This window comes from Botryllus schlosseri, chromosome 13 (assembly GCF_051294905.1).
Source record: "Botryllus schlosseri isolate E-star chromosome 13, Bs_hap1, whole genome shotgun sequence".
NCBI lineage: Eukaryota > Metazoa > Chordata > Ascidiacea > Stolidobranchia > Styelidae > Botryllus > Botryllus schlosseri.
The window spans coordinates 8,133,553-8,152,529 of NC_137248.1; the positions used below are offsets into that span (position 1 = coordinate 8,133,553).

Genomic DNA, 18,977 nt, shown 5'->3' on the forward strand with positions numbered 1-18,977 from the left:
CGCATAGCAGGTGTAATATGAAAAGACATCGGCAAATTTCTCATAATATGAAAATTCTAATTCTTAATTTTGAGTTGCGAACTTATGTCGCGATTTCATTCTGGATTTTATTGATTTTTGAAGGCAATATTATTTTGCAAGTCCCCAAACTGAAAAAGGTTGAAAACCACTGGTCTAGCGCGATGTGGCTGTCTCAATGAAATACTACAGCAAGAGTCCCACTGCGAAGGCAATTCATCAAAGGACGTGGTTGTATGACTCAGTCGACCACCAGTGCAGTTTGAAGTTGTTGGCCAAGCTAAAAAATAATCCATGGACAAGGACACGAGGATTGAACGCCACGAATCAGACAGGTTGATTGTCGATTTGTCCAAGCTACGAATATTCTCAGAATAACAGGTGAATTTTTGCTTGCTACACTTCACGCATTCTATTTGCAACGATTTCGTCTTTCAAGCGGCTAGAATCTCTTATGCCACTCTAGATTTTAACTATGATACGGGTTTGTCTGGTATCTTTCCTTCGTGCTTGCGACTACGAGGTCGAGCATGCAGCTATCCGACGAATAATCTAAATTCATTATGAAAACATTCACTATCGTAAATTTCATCTGAATGGTTTGCTATTGTAACAGGCTGACAATAATGTCATAGCACGCGGGAGTTATGGAAATTTCGCATTGGAACAGGCCTCGGCCTGCGCGCTGCTTGCTGAAACTATTTGCGAAATTGCGAAACGAAGTGTGAATGGCTGCAGCGCATTAATCAATGCGTTTGATTATATCAGTGTCTCTTCTCTGTGCTAGTATTCGTTTTAGCGGTCTGGTGGTGCGAGGCTGTGGGTTGCTGCCAATCTGTAATAAGTGCGAGTTATTGATCGACGTGTATCATCCTAGGTCACAGCAGACTTGGGATAGTTTAGTCAGCGTTAAATGAGAGGATATGAGTTCTCATACAAGTCAGTGGTGGGACTCCGACCTAGCTTTGGATATCCATGAGTGCCTCAAACAAAGGGTAAGGCTTGCATTGTACATTTGTGTGTCTTGGGCGGATGAAAATAATAGCACCGGTGATTATGATTATGAATTTGGTAGTAGCATGCTTGTATGCAGGAAAATGCAACGAGAAACCTCCACGGCGTTTCGGACCTCATGTACCTAAGACGATACTTGGTGGATTGGATGGCACTCACATGCCAGAAGTTCAGATTGACAGCAAATTCTCAACACCTAGCTGTAACGCTTTACGATCACTTCACCGATCTGTATTCTGTGTCAATGGAAGACTTGAAAGTCCTAGTTATTTGTTGTTTACAAGTCGCAAGTCAGTAGCTGCACTTTGTTATACTAGCCAAGTTTGGTAACCAATGATTGCTTTGTCGCCTTGTAACAGGTAAATTCGAAGAACGCGAAGAAAGGATACCTAAATTCAACCATCTCATGGACTATCTGCAGTGGGAGCTGAAGGTGAGTCGTAAAATTGCAATTTTGCAACTATAGCATGGTGGGTAATATTGACGAATCTTTCTATGTGTTTCATTAAGGCGTCGGATTACTTGCATATGGAGTTGAAACTGTTATCTGCCTTCGATTGGAATATCGGTTTCTCCACGGCCTCGCATTTCAAAGAGTTCTATATGCAGGTATTGCAAGCTTCCTGATATGAATGGTTGAGTGTTTGATTGCGCAATACACATGCATTGCCGGATTATCTGGAAGATTATATCGCAAATTCATTCTCGGGCTACAAGTCAGACACCATCATTGCATACAGTGACCCCTCTGGAGCTGCAGTGCGTTATTATGCTATAATTTATACTAGTGCGCGCAAACGGGTAAATTGAGCATGAATGAGTAGGGAGACAATTTGCGACGAAGTAAATGCCATTGCATAGTTTTGAATTCGGCATTGCTTTCATTCACCTCGATATAATAGTACCCAGGTCGCCCTTGATGTTCTTCAGTTTCCCGCGGTTTCGTTTGCCCTTTTTATTAAATTGAAGTCGATATATATATATAGGTCGCCCTCTCAGCCCGTGATCTCCATGTCGGACGACCGCTGGGCCATAATAGGGAGGAAATACACATGTACATTGAGAAGAATGTCAACTATTTTTTGGAGGTGTCCTTGCAAGGTGTGTATTTACGTGTACTTTTGTCGCGTCTGCCCTTACTTTTTTTACTTCAGTTTCACGAGTTGAAGACGAAGTGCGTTTGTCTGTTCGTTTTGAACTCTAAAACCGTACGTCGCGGACCCTATTCCCACTGGCCGCCCAGAAAAACTACTAGTGCCAGTTCCCAAGCACGGATAAATAGGACAGGGGTTTGGCAGGCAGATCACGCAGCTTAAAACTCGGTCGAGATGTGGACAGCTCAGCAGTGAGCATGAGCACTTACCCGTTGTGGCGGCCCAACACATGAGAAGCCGAAAGACTCCTCTATTGGCCTATGTCTTTTACAAAGTGGTCATTTCACAGTCTCAGAAATGGGCGCATAATGTGTTACCGTATAAAGTCATTACAGTCGCAGCATCGTGGCTTGGGATTAGAGGTTTGGTATTGGAGACCAGCACACAGCAACACATTCTGGACATTCTCAGTGCTGTTTCGTCAATAATTTGGAAAACATCAGATTGCTTACTGTAATTTTATTCCATAACAATCGTTGGCGGATTGATATCGTGTCCCACTCAACTACGTCATAATAGTTAATCACAGAGTTGAGCAATGCAACCTTTGGAAAATAGGTATGCTCCATACTTCGACGGAGGTAAGTATTAGGCCACTGATCAGGACTGCATGTTTTTTTGGAGAGTCTGCTACTGCTCGTACAGTCGTACACAGAAGTTGTTTACTAACTTCGGGTAACCTAATAAAACAAGAAATATACCGACAAGGCGATAATCTGTTCATAAACTTTCCATTTCCATGGCAACTTGGCTTCGTAATGAGCTATAGGTCTATTATTCACTCCATTTCTACTTTACAGACCCGGCTTTTCTCGGATTCAAACCGTCGCTCGTGGCGGCGGCGTGTTTCGCATCGGCTCGCATATGCCTCAGCATATCGCCGACGTGGACCGCTGAATTGAGACAACAAACCAACTTTTCTTGGGCCGATCTATCTCCTTGTATCGAGATCATGTTGAGGTAATTTGCTGTAGTCTACTACGACAGGGGTGTGCAGTGTTCAACCTTGCTGACAAACGCTGAAGATATGAATTGTGTCGCACATCAACACTTCTCATCGCCGTGTGATCAAAGTAGCTTATGTGCAATTTTCACATTTGAAGGTAAATTTTTCAAGTTGTGAGAATATCGTTCTTTTTTCTTCATTTTTTGTGATATCGTGACCAACGTTATGTATGCTTGTTTGTTTCAAGGTTACCTATGGTCAAGATATGACCGGAAGAAAATGACCTCAATTATTTTGAATGTGTAAAATGGACATAAGCTACTATGGTTCCATCACGACGATATAGGCTTTATATAGTAGTTGCTATGGGTTCCATTTAATTTAACGGTGATTGATGGCGAGACTTGTTAGTAAGATTCGATGTCGGACTATACGCATAACTACCGTGAAGCGCGGCAAAAATATGGTCAGACATGCCTGCAGACGCTGCAGTGATTCAAGCAAATCTTGCGTGTTCTGTGTGAACTTTACAGTTGCATTTGAATTGACATTTCCAGATTACACGATGAAGACCGGAAAGCCACGCAAGAGATGGGGAAATCCAACGCGTTCCCAAGTAATCAGTATCAAGCTCCTCTGAACAGTACGGGAAACACACCGATCGCTTCACCCGCGGTTTCAAGCGAATTTGACGAAGGCATCGTCTCGCGCCAACCACGATATGGATACCAACCACCGCAGCACCCTAACCACGGATATTTGACAAAAAGGGTGTAAAACGAGAGGAACGCGCGTTATCTTTTTATCTGTTTTCCATATGGAAATTACTTGCACCATTCTGTGAACATTGTATTCACTTTATTTTACCTGGGACCGGAATCACCCGACTATTTCTGTGTTTATGCCGAGATTCGTTATGTCTTGACCTTTGTTCGGTTCCGTAGGCACCTACAGTACACTGTGGATTTTGCGACGTTCATGTAAGTAACAAGTGAGCGGAAGTGCCGCAATCAGCTACTGAACCTTTAACTGTTCCTTGTGTCTGCCGCATGCCAAATCCTTCCTTTCTCTACCCTATCTGTAACGTAACTCCTGGCTGTCATTGTGTTCTTGGGATCTCTCTGTTGGTGGCCATAATTTAAATATGTCGGAGAATTGTTTTCGGCTTTACTTGCCCGGTGTCCGCTTCAATGTGGGCAGCATTATTCGTTAAAACACTGTGTCCTTACATTTCTGCGTAAGCCTTGTTGACTCTTTTAAATAGATGGTGGGCGTGTGACTGTAACTTGAAAGTGTTGTTGTAGGCAGCTGATGGGCTCTTGTGATGGTAACCTGGCGAAATCCGACTGAGAGCGGCATAGTGTTATCACTGTGTTGGCAGCTAGTGGGCATCCCGTAGATTGGGGTGTCGGACTGATTCGATTGCGAGTCGTGTGCGAAGCTTCGGGTATCGCTAATTGTGACCTCAAACCAGTACGAATGACCTCGAAATTTAAAATACGAAAGCCTATCTATTTGTGGTCTTGGGGATATTAATGCCATGCCACACGTCATCCCAACTAATTTTGAACATCTGACCACGATCACCGTGTTCTGATGCCGCTGACTACGCTGCAGCCTGCTTGCGAAAATGTAGTTGTCATGAATATTTGTGGCTTGGCGCTAATTATTCTGGCTGCTATGATACGATGTTTCGAGGCGGAGCAGGTGATGTACTGAAACTGTAATTCAGCTAACATTTCTTTTCTGGGCCTGGGTGTTTAGTTCGGTTTACTAGCAATTTTTATCGGTTCAATACACCACAAAAATTGCGATACAGTGAAAAGATAAGAAGGTGTCGAAATGACTAGGAGTAGTCTTGGGAATCAGACACTCACCTGGGTTCTCAACCTGGGGGGGGATGGAAGCATCTGAAGGGGGCTCGAAGTAGCGGTCAACTGAAAATTGCGCGATTTACCTCCAATTCACGCGTGTTTCTATCTAGATCCAGACCGAATTTCATATTTTTGAATTCTCTCATCAACAGTCATAATCCTCCATGCCATCAAACAACTTGTTGGGGTTGCTAGCATCCCGGTTGGATTTTGTGATATGACGATAAGGGGGCGCGAAATTTGTCACTATCATAAAAAAGGGCGTGTCTAAAACAAAAGGTTGAGAACCACTGCCCTAGACGATATAAAGTGGAGGCATGCACACTGAATGTAAAGTAAAGGATTATAGTATAGAAAAAGCAAGCGACAAAATTGGGGGGGCATATCACAGAAGGCGAGATCGATAGGTCAGGTCGTGGTCCGGCAATCTTGAGGACGGACTAGTATTTATTTAGTAGAAATTGCTCGTATTTCGACTTCAATGTGGACATGCTCGTCGACTGTCGGATGGCCGGTGGGTTACTGTTCCACAAGTCAGGTCCGGCATAACTGCTACATGCATGCGATTAATGTCGGTAATTATTCGGTACATCTGTCTAGAAGCGCGCGATGGGCAGCGATTACAGCTGCAATGCTGCAAAGTTTGGTACGGGCTGATCAACAACCAGACTTGGACAACTAGAAAATCTTCAGCTTTTCTGAACTAGATTAGAATTTGAATTAAAGCTCCCCAGTTTTTTTCAAACTAGATTAGAATTAGAGCTACAAAGTTTTTTCCAAATTAGACTAGAATTAGAATTAGAGCTACACAGCTTTTTTCAAATTAGATTAGAATTAGAATTAGAGCCACTAAGCTTTTTCCAGATTAGATTAGAATTAGAATTAGAGCTACTTAGTTCGCAAAAACTTGGAAATTCAATGAAACTGTATATGGGAAATGAATACAGCAAAATGCAGTTCACAACAAATCACAGTGCGTGGTGCAAAAGGCGATAAGCGCCACATATTTTTGTTTAATAAACAAAAACAACAGTGCAGTCCCATAACCATGAGAATGGTTACCTTCTGTACACCAAGCTTAGCTCGATTTTTACTATACTTTAATAAAATATTACTTCTTTTATGGTAACCGTGGGCATCGCCCATGTTAGTCAGAATGGCGATGTACTGACGTAAATTACCTTTAGAAACTAGAATGTTGTTCGCAGACTACAAGCTGCTCTAGCAGGCTATTATTCGTCATGACTCATAATATCTACTATGACTGCACGGTGTAAGTAAGGCGCTGGCGGCTTGGCACTGGATTTCCCTGCGCAAGAGGGATATTCTTTTTAACTCACTGCAATAGTGCAATATGCCTCGGACAAAGAGCCATTTTCAGGAAAACAATAATTAGATTAGAACTAGAATTAGAGAATACGGACATTTCACAAATTAGATTAGAATTAGAATTAGAGCATGGAAGCATTTCACAAATTAGATTAGAATTAGATAACTGGCATTTCGCTCTAATTTAGTGAAATTAGACAACTAGAATTATCTAGTTGTCCAAGTCTGTCAACAACAAACGCTATCTCACGTGGTGAAACTATAGGACACTATGGTGAAACTATTTTGCTGTTACGCCACTATTTCGTCACAATTGTTTATTATCGGGAATAATTCTTTATTTCTAATCCCGTAAATGTCAAAACTCACTGCGGTGATAGCTGTAGCATCAGGTAGCTGCGATGTTGACGTTATTGTTACTGCGTCGCATTTACGTCAATTGGGAATTGAGGTTCTTATTGCTTCTGTTGAAGGTATGTTATTAATACGTAATACTCAAAATAGGACCTGCATTCGATCGAACTGATAAACAACTCGCTTTTTTTACACAGGATGGTCTCCGGTGACCCTGCGCAATGGCCTTGTAGTCAAACCACATTGCAGCGTTGACCGACTGTTTTACTCTCGAGGCTCCAGGTGAAATTTCTTTGCTTGCGACCCAGGCAAATCACGAGTAAATACTCCTGCTGAGCTGAGACCCATCAGAATATCGCCGTGCCGTTTAATCTTGTTTGGGAACACAACTCCCTGGGTTTGCTTCAATGGCTTTGTCATATTTCATGTAGAGTAACGAAGTAGTCTACTTCTACTTTGTAGAGGTAGGCTACTCGAGTAGTTTCCTCTACTTGTAGAACTTACTCAAGTAAAAGTTATTTTCCGCTACTTCTACTTCGTAATATTTGGTTATTCGATGTTTGCTGTTCGTCAAGTAAAAGTATTATGCTTTTCAATGAGGGAGGGAGAGAGAGATGAAGAATGATAAATTTAGAGCTGTTTACTCGGAAAATCATCAAAAATTTAATTTTCACAAAAATGAAGTCCAGGATTTTTGTCGTGCTTTCGCGAAATAGATATCGAGTGACAAATCTGTTTTCACGGAAGTATCAATCAATATATTTATGACGGGTAGTGTGTTTCATTTATAACCGCATTATTGCCACTCATATGACAGTTTCATCACAGTGAATAGGTAGCCTACCGTAATCTAGCAACGTATGGCGTGTGCCAAACTGAAAAAGTGGTCCTTGAATTTTGAGCGTTAGACTTTGTTTTGGCAGACCACCGTTGAAGCTTTCGGGACAAAATACCTTAAATATATTTGTAATTAATATATACGTGGAATTGTTATGCTGTGGAAAATTCATACATCCTTGGATGTAGCAACACGAACGCAGCAGCTCACTTACAAGCTTTAGTCCATTAGAGTGCATTTATGAATACTTTTCGCAACTATTTGACTTACTTGAGCAGATTCAACGCCAGTCAATTCTACTTATACTTGACGTAGTTATCGGTTGCTTTTAAAAGCGCTATACTTCTACTCGTATTCGAGTAGATATTTGCGTCGATACTTCTACTTCTACGTGAGTAGCTTTATTGAATACTTTGACCGCGTTTGATTATATGTATAAAATACACAGATATAGAGCTGACTCTTCAGGGGATTTCGGTGCAAAGTTAGCATATATGCAGATTTTATTCCCATATTCTCTTAGCCCACTAAAGCCGATTCCGACCTGAGCTAAATTATAATCCCATTACGCTGGACGTCAACTCAAATCTTTTCATCTCTAGCTTACAGTCTACACAGTGCACAGCCGCACACCCTTTGTATATGTCATATGGTGTCACTAAACATTTACGATAGTAACAGTATTATTGAGATATATTGTAGCATGATGTCATTACTTCAGCAGTATTGTAAAAGCAGCGACCAAATTATCAAGTTAGCAACGACGACCTTCAACATGCCCTACATATTTACAGAATATTGACTATACAATATGCGCGTCATTTGCGATGCCCACACTGTAAAGAAATTCGCATTGGACTCAGTTCACATCTTATTAAGCTTGACCGTGGCCATGGCAAAACAGATCCATGAGACAGTTCATTAACCCTGACAATTTTGTACTTGCAGGCCGTTTGATTTCCTGTTACTTCCAGACGGAGATGACATCAGCTACGGGCGGCTCCAAAGTCACCCGCAGTTGGCAGTTGCAGTCAGAAATCTCCTCGGCACGGAATCAACATCGAAGTCCGTAGAGCTCCATTCTAACGACATAACCCCCTGTATCGTTTTCGCCGGAATCAGCATCAAGCTACACCGTTACTGGTTACCGCACAATAAAAATTCGCGCATTCGCTCAATCAAAAACTGGTTCATATCGAAGGCAAGTGGGTCTCAGATAATATTGCAGGAACACGGCCAATCTGCCAATGCGGTTCTGTGTTGCGGCGCTTCGTCGGAAAATCCAGTTGAGACAGCTGATACATGCGCTAGCATTGCTCACAAACTTATACAAAGCAAGGCGCGAAACGATATGAAAGCTAAGATGGGAAATTTGAAATCTTCCGCTATCCAGACCCGGATAAACCGTAACCGGCCAAAACCGGTTGCGAGTCAACTGCGCTTGCTGACATACCTCCGAGACTGCGCCTGGATTCCGAGCGGTTTGCGGGCTTTTGTGCTTTCACCTGTATACTCGTTGTTTGCCGAAGAGAACAAACCCTCCACGTACTATCCCAGTGGTTTGTATCCCGGATTGTCGCTGGACGAAGGAGATCAGCTGAAGAAGGTTCACTTTGATCGAACTAGTCTTGGAATCGGATCAAAATCCGCTGCTTGCGTTATCGAAAAGATCAAGCGTTTCATCGGCAAGTCGCTGGATCTTGATAGAAGGTGAGCTAGCTTTTTGCCTTTACCTTGCAGGGATAAAGTTCGATTATCATTCACAACCTGCAGCTCAGCTGCACGCCTGGTGGCTATCCAACGTCCATATAGCCCTTTCGCACCAGATCCATCCAATTCAATTCTGTTAATTAAATTCTTTAAAATGTAAAAATTAGGTGATCCACGGACTTTGTGACGACACATTACCAGAGATTCTTGTCTGTTGTAATCAAGTGCTGATCATCAAAAATGGTTACTGCGGTTATTACCGACAATAGAATAATAATTTCATTTGTTGAGATTTTAATCGCAAAATTATATATTACAATCAAGGGAAACGGAACACACCTTATAAATATAGCCAGAGTAGCCGAGCTCAATAGATTTACAATCGATTCTGAACGAAATTTCAGACCACTGCCAATGTGCAGTGCGGCAATACTAGTGTGCAACAGAGTCGACGAACAATTACTAGCAGTCCTCGTCCACTCTCTGAGCGCCAAGTTCAAACTGATGACCCACGTGATCGCCTGCGACCGCGCTTTACTTCAAACGAGAGATCCTTTCGTAATTACTCGCGGAATGCTGCAGATAAGAGCCGACAACAATATTGAAACGTCAGTAAACATTGCTGTTTAATGCTGTACTGCAAGCGTATAAGTTTTAGGCGACCTTTTATCGATGTCATATGTTCGTCACAGAGCAAAACCGTGCTACGACGTGGTTATAGCGATTGACAGTGAAGTGGTGGGAGGCGGTCCTGGCATTTGGTATAGAAAGAGCACGTTTGATTATGGAGATTTTGAGATCATACGGAAAGGCAAACTGCCCCCGCACGTCTCGTGTGTAGCCGCCAAATTCGATGCAGGGGATAAATGCGCTGGGATCATGCAATCTGTCACTGACAAAAGACTCAATCCTCTGACCAACGAGTGGATTAGGCTGGAGACTAGTTCAGGTCAGTAATATGACCGAGTAGTATTTCATCGCCGCAGCCGCACTCGATGCGTCACAGTATTTATCAGGGGCGGGCAGACCTGCTTCATGCGCAAACCGCATATGAAAAATCTTAGTCTCAAAAGAACCATAACACAAAAATTCAAACGTACGAATTTTTTCCGTCGCAATGAAATTTAGGCTATCGAATTCAGTTTATTATTGTGTGGTGATACGGCTACAAAGTGTTTGAAATCAGGCGGATATGACATCAAAGCAGTGCGGAGCAGTTCCTTCAAATTCCACTGAGCATTCAAGGTAGATTTCAGCTCGGTAGTCTTACTAACTCCTTAAATCTGTCTTCGTTGGGTAACTAGTGGAAAATTTTTGGTGTTTGGTTCAAGCATTAAAGCAATAGCCCACTTTCATTCTAGGCTTTTATAAAACATCACTCATGCGGATCGGATAACAACGAGAAGTCTATTGATAATTCTCCAATACCTAGGTTTCGGGATTCTGGAGTAGACCACGACCGAGCTTAAAACTGGCGGGCGATTGATGTTGCAGCAACGTTGCCTGCCACTACGCTATACTCGCCACAATCGGCCGCTTTATTTTATTCTGTAGCGACATCGCGTTTTCATTGATGTTCCAGGACATTTACGGTGATACCCCTCTTAAAATCCAGTAGCTTTCAAACAAACCAAACTTGTCTATTCAGGTGTGCTATCTAATAGCCCTAAGATTATTATTCCGCAGCAATGTGCCTTTATCTTTATAGTTCATATAAAATTACCTTCTGTCGATATGCAATATATATACCAGCCGTCTTCCATAAAAAAGACGAAACGGGAAGCATTTGGACTTTGGATACACTTTGCATTAATATTAAACAATCGACTACGGCTGTGTGTCGCTACGAAATGAATCGATGGGCTTTTCTTATTTCGCTACAACTTTTCATCATTGTTATTCCTGTTTCCTACTTGGCAATTTCTCACATAGTTCGTCTTTGCTAGTATCAACAAATGTAAGCGTATGATTCTGCAAAATTGTGGTCATTGTGCCATTCAAAAGTTTAGGGTCCAAAATCTTGATCGGATTATTTTAAAGAGGTCTGAAAAAACCGCTGTCTTCATACATTCGTCTGGCACTATTTCGGCACGAATGCATAGCGCTTGGTACACTTGACCCTCGTTTCAACTTCTCTACCCCTTTCAGATACTGGCATTGAAAAGAAGACCCCAGACACCACATTTTTCGATGTTTGTCACGACATTGGGCGATCAAAGACCGGATTGTGGAAAGCAGACAACAGTCACAGTCTGCTATTCCAAACGTTTCGCTCGTTTCACTCAGGATCCGCTTTGCATACCTCTGTTTCGAGCAGATCGAGTGCTCACGACGCCATGGACTTCTCGCGAGCAGTAACCGACTGTCTGCGCAAACTAATGATGAAAAATGGCCAGCAGTTGGAATCTGTGCCGCAGTATTCCAGATGCGTAGTTATGTAGCAGCTTTAGGAGAAATAAAATCTGATCCGTCTGATAGCAATATTTTGTAGAAACTTATGCTCGGACTGTGTGTCGCCTTGCTTGTCCATTCCAATAAGTGCTTTCCAGTATGTAACCGTGTAAAAAAAGAAAGCATGTGAATATCCGTGGGTCACATTATTACACGAGTGGAAATAAAAGTTTCACCGCAAATGTCTACTCGATTGCAAATAGCAGTGGCGATTTCCAAGACATGTCAAAGTTACTACAAATGGAAGTAAAATACGAAGAATTGAGAAGTACTCAAGTAAGTAATTTCAAAAAGTAGATTTGGTTGAGATATCGCATAACTTATAAAGCCAATCGAATAACGGTAACTCCGCAATTGAAGGGTGCATCTTCACGATTAACGCAAGGTGACAAATACGTAGAGCGATTTTTTGACTTATTAAAAAAGGACAAAAGCTGTCAAAATTGAGATTTTACCCACTGCATTTCATTGGTTTTGTAAAGGTTGCAGTTATCATTTGACATTTTACGCCTTGTAGAATACTTACTCTTGGTCGCCCATTGTCTACTCACTGTGAATTATATCACAGCCCATCGAATGAATCAAAAAAATTGGCATGGCGTGATGATCAACGCACGTAAAACAGGTGAAATTTTTATTAAGTCCGAAGTTTTTACAAGCTCACCTCGATATCTCAAATCTAGATCTGAAACTTGACTACGTGGTGGACATATGCTCCTGTAGTACGGTGGTTCTCAACGTATGGGTGATACGCGAGATGTTAACAAAACTCAGATTTGGGTTGAGCATGGCCATTGGCCAGTGACCATGGGTTGAGGTCTGAAAAGGGCAACGTTGGCATTCTTGGCAACATTGTCGGTATGAAGCAACAAGTATGTTACTACCACTTCAGCAGCATACACTGAACTTTAAGGCTGCAAGCAAACAACTGCTGCTATTGAACATTTTTCTCTATTCTTGCCAAGCTACTTCGTAAAGACAGACAGTTCCAACCAGAGATGTAGAAAACAACTACAATTCTAACTTTATATCCGACGATGCTAATTTAAATACTTTAGGGCAAAATTTTGTCAAAATTAATTTTTTTAATATCAAAATTTTCACTTTTTAGAGCAAAATCTTCTGTGTTTTTTGGTTAAAAACCAATCGTCCTACTAATATGCAATCGAATATGCGCAATTTTCGAAAATTAAACAGGTCCTGCAATTCGGGACTTATTTCACGCAGTCGCTGTCACAATTTCACTCATAAACGTGATGAAAACTTATCCCCAAACCAACCATATTCTACTTTACCGCATCTACGTATGTGATACACTGATACATCTTACAGTTTGAAAATCGGGATATTGTTTTGCAAGCCCTTTCACAATAATTTCCCATCCCCAATATGTTGACGCGCTCGGTGGCGCTATGGAGCACGTCGCATTCCGTTCGTCTCGAACTGGTCTCGTCATGTCATCAAAGCTTGTATTTGAAACGCATAAGTAAAATGACAGTGTGTGTACTGTTTTCAATTGCATGTGCAATGTGCATACTGCGCGGTAAATTTGTCGAAGATTCCAGAAAAAAAATGAAGTAGCCTACTCTAGCAGTCGAAATGTTATTTATTCCTCATGAGATATTACCACTATTCCGATCGCGTTACGTTCTCGGAGGTGGGAATATTACCAGATTTGTGAATACTCCTACGTAGGTTGGAGCAGCATTCACAGCTTGTATATTTTAGAACAGCGCAAAATTTACACAATTAGGGCAAAATCGGTGCTCATCTGTAGCCGATACTAACCATATCAAAACAGCTATCTATGTCGTCGAGGAAGACGGTCACACAATATCTTAAAGTATTTGGATAAGTAAAAGAACACCTAAATATACATGTAAGTTGTGTCCCAGTCACTCGCTGAACGGCGCCAGCCGAGCGAAATACGATACCCAGAAAACTCTATCGCCGAGAGATATCCTGCGAGAGTACCGTTCCAGTTTAGTCAGACTACGGGAGGCGTTTATGCCGCATCGCGATACCTTCGACCGTTGATCAGGTGGCTACAAGTACACTCAGGTATTCATCATTCAGGGTATTAAGCAAAACCTTGCATAGGAATATTTTGGACTGAGGTATGTCAGATATTTGCTGAGAATGTACCGAGTATACCGTCTGACAAAAACGCTGCTGCTTTAAAACGCACCCTGTTATTACGTGTTTCGTCGTTGCACCTCTGTAATTACTACTACTCAAAATCAAGAATATGATTCTACAGTTCATTTTATTGTGTCGGGTTTGATATATGAGGATCAGAGTTGAGACGAGGTGCTTTATTTGTCGTTCTGCAACTTGAGAAAGCTGGTAAAATCAACTTCACACATGTATCGCAGAGAGATTGAATTTTGTATAGCATTTAAATTATTTTCAAGCACCGAGGCGCTTAAACTTACAAATGTGGTGTGTGAGTTGAACCTGGATGTCTATTGGCGCGACCATAATGGATTTTAGCATTGGCCGACACTCCGTACTGTTGAAATCTTGTGGAGATACAATATGGACCCTCACTTACGAAAATCGCAGAAGAAGCCGGCGTAAACTTCCTCGTGATAGTCGTAAATCGACAACGAGTGATGATGAACGTGATATTTCGGAACAAAAAGCCTATTGTCGGAATTGTGACGCTTGTAAAGACGGTGATATCCTTGTTGATAATAAGGCCAGATCCAACTTTGCGGTTTTACCAAGAAAATACAGGTAACTCAGGTTTACGTAACGCAGCGCCGCTAATGTTTACCACGGCTGTGTTGAAATGTTCAGGCGACGGAAAATAGATCGAATGCTTCTCCGCGCACTGTTATCCTGGTGTCTACTTCTAATCTGTGATGCGAAAAGTCCACCTCAAGGCAGTAAGTAATTGCTACGACTTATAAATATTTCAATGCTTTTGAGTATAATGAACACTGGTCGACATACGCATGCAGTTCGTCGGGTGCCTTTATTTTGCACATGCAAGCTAATGAAAAGCTAATGCAGCTAATTAAGCTAAGGAAAAGCTAATTAAGCTAATGAAAGGCTAAGTAAGCTAATGAAAAGCTAAGTAAGCTAATGAAAAGCTAATGAAAAGCTAATTAAGCTAATGAAAAGCTAAGTAAGCTAATGAAAAGCTAATGAAAAGCTAATCAAGCTAATGAAAAAGTAAGCTAATGAAAAGTAAGCTAATGAAAAGCTAATGAAGCTAATTAAGCTAATGAAAAGCTAAGTAAGCTAATGAAAAGCTAATTAAGCTAATGAAAAAGTAAGCTAATGAAAAGTAAGCTAATGAAAAGCTAATGAAGCTAATTAAGCTAATGAAAAGCTAAGTAAGCTAATGAAAAGCTAATGAAAAGCTAAGTAATCTAATGAAAAGCTAATGAAAAGCTAAGTAAGCTAATGAAAAGCTAATTAAGGTAATGAGAAGTAAGCTAATCAAAAGCTAATGAAAACCCAATGAAACAAGGCAATGAAAAACTAATGAAGCTAATGTAACAAGGAAGCTAATTGAACACCACGCATCGAAAAACTTCGCTGATTGCAATTGCGAAATGTGTGCGTTTGTTGATTGACGCTGAATTGGTATCTTTGAAATAATAATTATTAACCGACATCAATGCCAGCCTCGTTTATAAATAAACTATGCTGCGAGTACTATCTCGCGATATTATTGAAAATACTTGTGATATACTCATTTTCGACTATGAAAATGTTGCTACTTTATCGTTCCCAATGACTATGAAAATTATTATATTTGGAACCACTACACATCGCCGATTTTGGGTTGAACATTGTGCCAATGAAAACGTAGCTTTCTCTTTACAAAATATATTGACCCTACATTAAATTACAAAATTACATTACAAAATTAATGTTAGAGACAGTTAGTCACACTTATCAGTGGTCACACCAACGTAGTAGGTTGGTATTAATGGTGTTTCTATTACTATGGGATGGTCATTGGTCATTTTACACCAGGCTGGTATTCGTTATTACGGTTCCTGATCCACCGACTAGTATGGGTCGGGGCCTTTGCAAGACACCGTCTACGCGGATCGTACGAGCAGTACAAGCCCACACCCTACATAAACCAGAAACACTTGGGTAGGAATACTGGAACCGACTTGGGCCTGATTCGAACTCCCAACCAATTCGTTTTGCAGCTGCGGAGCTGTGAATATATTCAAGCGAACTAAAGCGGAACTAGTCAAGTATATTCCGCGCTAAGCATTATTCTTGTCGGATATTATAATAAAAGATCACGAGCGTCAATGCGTTACGACTCGCTAGTCGATAGGCTATACCTTGCCCTCCCTGTGAAATATTATAAAGCAGAAATGATACGTGAATATCCCAATTCAGCGCAGCAAATATATGCAATTACAAAGTAGTACATATCCGGACGTTTTAAACGTTAGTTTACTCATTGCTCAGGATGACAATGGTGCCGATGTCTCACTAGTACGTCATTTAGGTTTCGCAAAGGTAACGAAAAAGAAGTCTTCCCAATTTTGAAATTATGCGCAGAATGATTCAGTTCTAAAGAAAACGATCAATAATCTAAATTATAATCTGTCGATCATGATGTGAAGTTTATTTGTAAAATAAAAATTACTGTCAAGCCCGCAACCAATATCCACGCGAATTCGGTTTACCAGACATATCGCGTGCCCAAACGGGTTAATCCAGTTTTGTATGATGCGTTGATTGATAGCAGGCATGCTGGAGCTTGTGTGACAATGCTGTTTTCAAATCCTCCTTGCCTTCCTAACTAATTACCATCAAGAAATGAACTCCCTTTGAAATGTCGTTGATGTTCATGTTCGTTCACGCTATCAAATTCAGTTTGCAAACATAACCGGCCACATTATCATGTTAGACGTGCTGGCACTTTAGCACCGAGTAGGCAGAAAAACTTCGTCAGAGATCACGGCTGTATGTAGTGCCGAGATAACGTAGTGGTATAATCCACAGCTGCAACACCAATGGGTTGTGGGTTCGAGTCCGACCGAGGTCGACTCCAGAATTCCTACCTAGGTGCCATTTCATCCGTGTAAGCGGTGTCTTATAAAAGCCAAGAATGCGAGCCGTTGTACAAGTCGGCCGCTACGGAATAGAAATGTAGAAAATTGCCTGGTGTAAATGACCATGACCATGACCATATTAGTCGAGACACACCATGAACACCTCAAAACAAACCTGTCGGTGCCGTCAAATCTTCCGGTTTGCAGGGTGCAGTTAGGTCTGAATTGGCACTATTGCAATCATAATTCAAAAATCCCTATTGAGAATCGAATATCCAGATTCTAAACTTGGATTTAAAATTTCGGATTTGATACATCCAGAATCATATGAGCAAAATACTAACCTGGACTTACTTCCTTGCTTCATTGGCTTCATTTTTACATTCGCTGGTTTCATTAGCTTTTCATTAGCTTAATTAGCTTTTCATTAGCTTACTTTTCATTAGCTTACTTTTTCATCAGCGTAATTAGCTTTTCATTAGCTTACTTTTTCATTAGCTTACTTAGCTTTTCATTAGCTTTTCATTAGCTTACTTAGCTTTTCATTAGCTTAATTAGCTTCATTAGCTTTTCATTAGCTTACTTTTCATTAGCTTACTTTTTCATTAGCTTAATTAGCTTTTCATTAGCTTACTTAGCTTTTCATTAGCTTAATTAGCCTTTCATTAGCTTAATTAGCTTTTCCTTAGCTTAATTAGCTGCATTAGCTTTTCATTAGCTTGCATGTACAAAATAAAGGCACCCAGTTCGTCCGACTCGAGACTCTCGATTCAAATATAACACCAACGATATACCACTACAGTTTCTTATTTCCCAAAGGAAATGATATATGTGATTAATATCATCACGATACCAGATTTAATAACTTCTTGTGTAATAATTAACTAAAGCTATCGCTCCTTGTTTGCAATGCGTTGTGCGCCCGATGATAAGTCGTAGCGTTTTCCGAAAATCACTCAATGTACCTTGTAATGTTTGATTGAAGTGCTTGTGACAAACGTCACGTTCGCCGTTGAGAAATATAGATTTCAGCTCCGCGCATTAACTCCGTCCCGGTACACTTCTTGACACTATTGTCCTGTATCAAATGTACCCCCACACGTGATCAAGTTAATTAACTCCACGCGTTTTGACCTCTCCAAAAGATTATTTCATTATGAAATGTTTAGATAATGAGATTAAGGTCACCAACTAATTTGAAGGCGATATTTACTGAAGACTTTATGCGAATGCGGCAATTATAGTCGAGGTAATACATCCTGGGTTTCGGCGGATTGTGTCTCTGTATTATTGTGTGATTTATTATTTCTGATAATCCGATTCATAGAGCTTCAGATGTTGAATTGATACAAAGTGCGTACCTGATGGGCGGAATATAGTCGTTTTGAAGTACAATTTTCGTATTATGTTCTTTCTGTTTAAGAGTTTTCAACATGAATTGCATTGATAAATTGATCTGGCATGCACTACGATCACAACTGTCCAGAACATCAATAACTCGGCGTGGCAGCTTACGCAGGCCTATTTTACAAGCATTATTCAATTGATGAAGATAATCTTTTGTAGATCAAAGTAACATGTAGCTTTGATCTCACTGAGATGCATGAATGGCATTGCATTAATCGCCCGCCGTGACGAATACTAGCGTTTGCAGCCAGCCGTCGATAGAATCTTAACAGTTCAAAGGTATAAGCCGGGCGTTTTGAGGACCAAATGATTTACTGATATATTACATATTTAAAATGTTTGAATGCTACAAAATTCATCCTGAGTCAACGAGTAAAAACGTTGTTTCATGTTTGACGTAGAATGCGATGAATTGTAAACATTCTGGATGTAATTTCAAAGTGCTAACGAGGCGTAAAGTCATGCACTGGCTTGAATAATCTATGTATATAATACACATCCTGGTTAATAATCATGACTGCAGAAATGTTTTAACGGCTGCTACATAATATCACACAAATCTCGCGGGACCACCTTCGTTCTCTCATGTCGAATGTTACCTACGCATGGTTTTCCAACTCCTTTGTAGTCCGTGCGATATGATTGCAAGGGACATGTCTACAAAATGATTGACATATTGCATTATTACGATCTGATCATCGGGTGGTGCTGGCCCTGTCGCAAGAAATCTGCACCGCGACACGTCATCTCGAAGGTTAATCCCGTCTGGTTGGTGCAGCTGCACACCACCGTCTCGAAGCGAATCTCGCTCAAATCCTCGTGACACTTACACACGCTCATTTC

General features: G+C 41.0%; 3 protein-coding genes across 5 annotated transcripts in view; all 3 read left to right on the forward strand.

The window, feature by feature from the left end:
- The first annotated feature begins 770 nt into the window (after positions 1-770).
- LOC145453769 (cyclin-J-like) lies at positions 771-4,417 on the forward strand. 2 transcript variants are annotated; one of them, XM_080331761.1, is made up of 7 exons: positions 771-1,013; positions 1,097-1,322; positions 1,392-1,465; positions 1,543-1,641; positions 2,019-2,133; positions 2,987-3,146; positions 3,690-4,417. In XM_080331761.1, the coding sequence occupies exons 1-7, from the start codon at positions 942-944 to the stop codon at positions 3,907-3,909; spliced, it is 966 nt and encodes a 321-aa protein (XP_080187887.1). In that variant the 5' UTR covers positions 771-941; the 3' UTR covers positions 3,910-4,417. The 2 variants fall into 2 exon arrangements, with proteins under 2 accessions (XP_080187887.1, XP_080187888.1); XM_080331762.1 differs by having other exon boundaries at positions 781-1,013; positions 1,112-1,322.
- A 2,249-nt stretch (positions 4,418-6,666) lies between these two features.
- LOC145454631 (uncharacterized) lies at positions 6,667-11,823 on the forward strand. Its single transcript, XM_080332621.1, has 6 exons — positions 6,667-6,808; positions 6,887-6,971; positions 8,476-9,237; positions 9,642-9,845; positions 9,930-10,186; positions 11,386-11,823. Exons 1-6 carry the CDS (start codon positions 6,691-6,693, stop codon positions 11,676-11,678), a joined length of 1,719 nt encoding a protein of 572 aa, XP_080188747.1. The 5' UTR covers positions 6,667-6,690; the 3' UTR covers positions 11,679-11,823.
- A 2,241-nt stretch (positions 11,824-14,064) lies between these two features.
- Positions 14,065-18,977, forward strand: part of LOC145454630 (fibroblast growth factor receptor-like 1) — a 31,789-nt gene continuing 26,876 nt past the window's right edge. For both annotated transcript variants that reach the window (XM_080332619.1, XM_080332620.1), the window contains exons 1-2: positions 14,065-14,427; positions 14,491-14,579. In XM_080332619.1, coding sequence (XP_080188745.1) covers positions 14,150-14,427; positions 14,491-14,579 — 367 coding nt within the window. In that variant the 5' untranslated portion in view covers positions 14,065-14,149. The remainder of the gene's footprint in view (positions 14,428-14,490; positions 14,580-18,977) is intronic.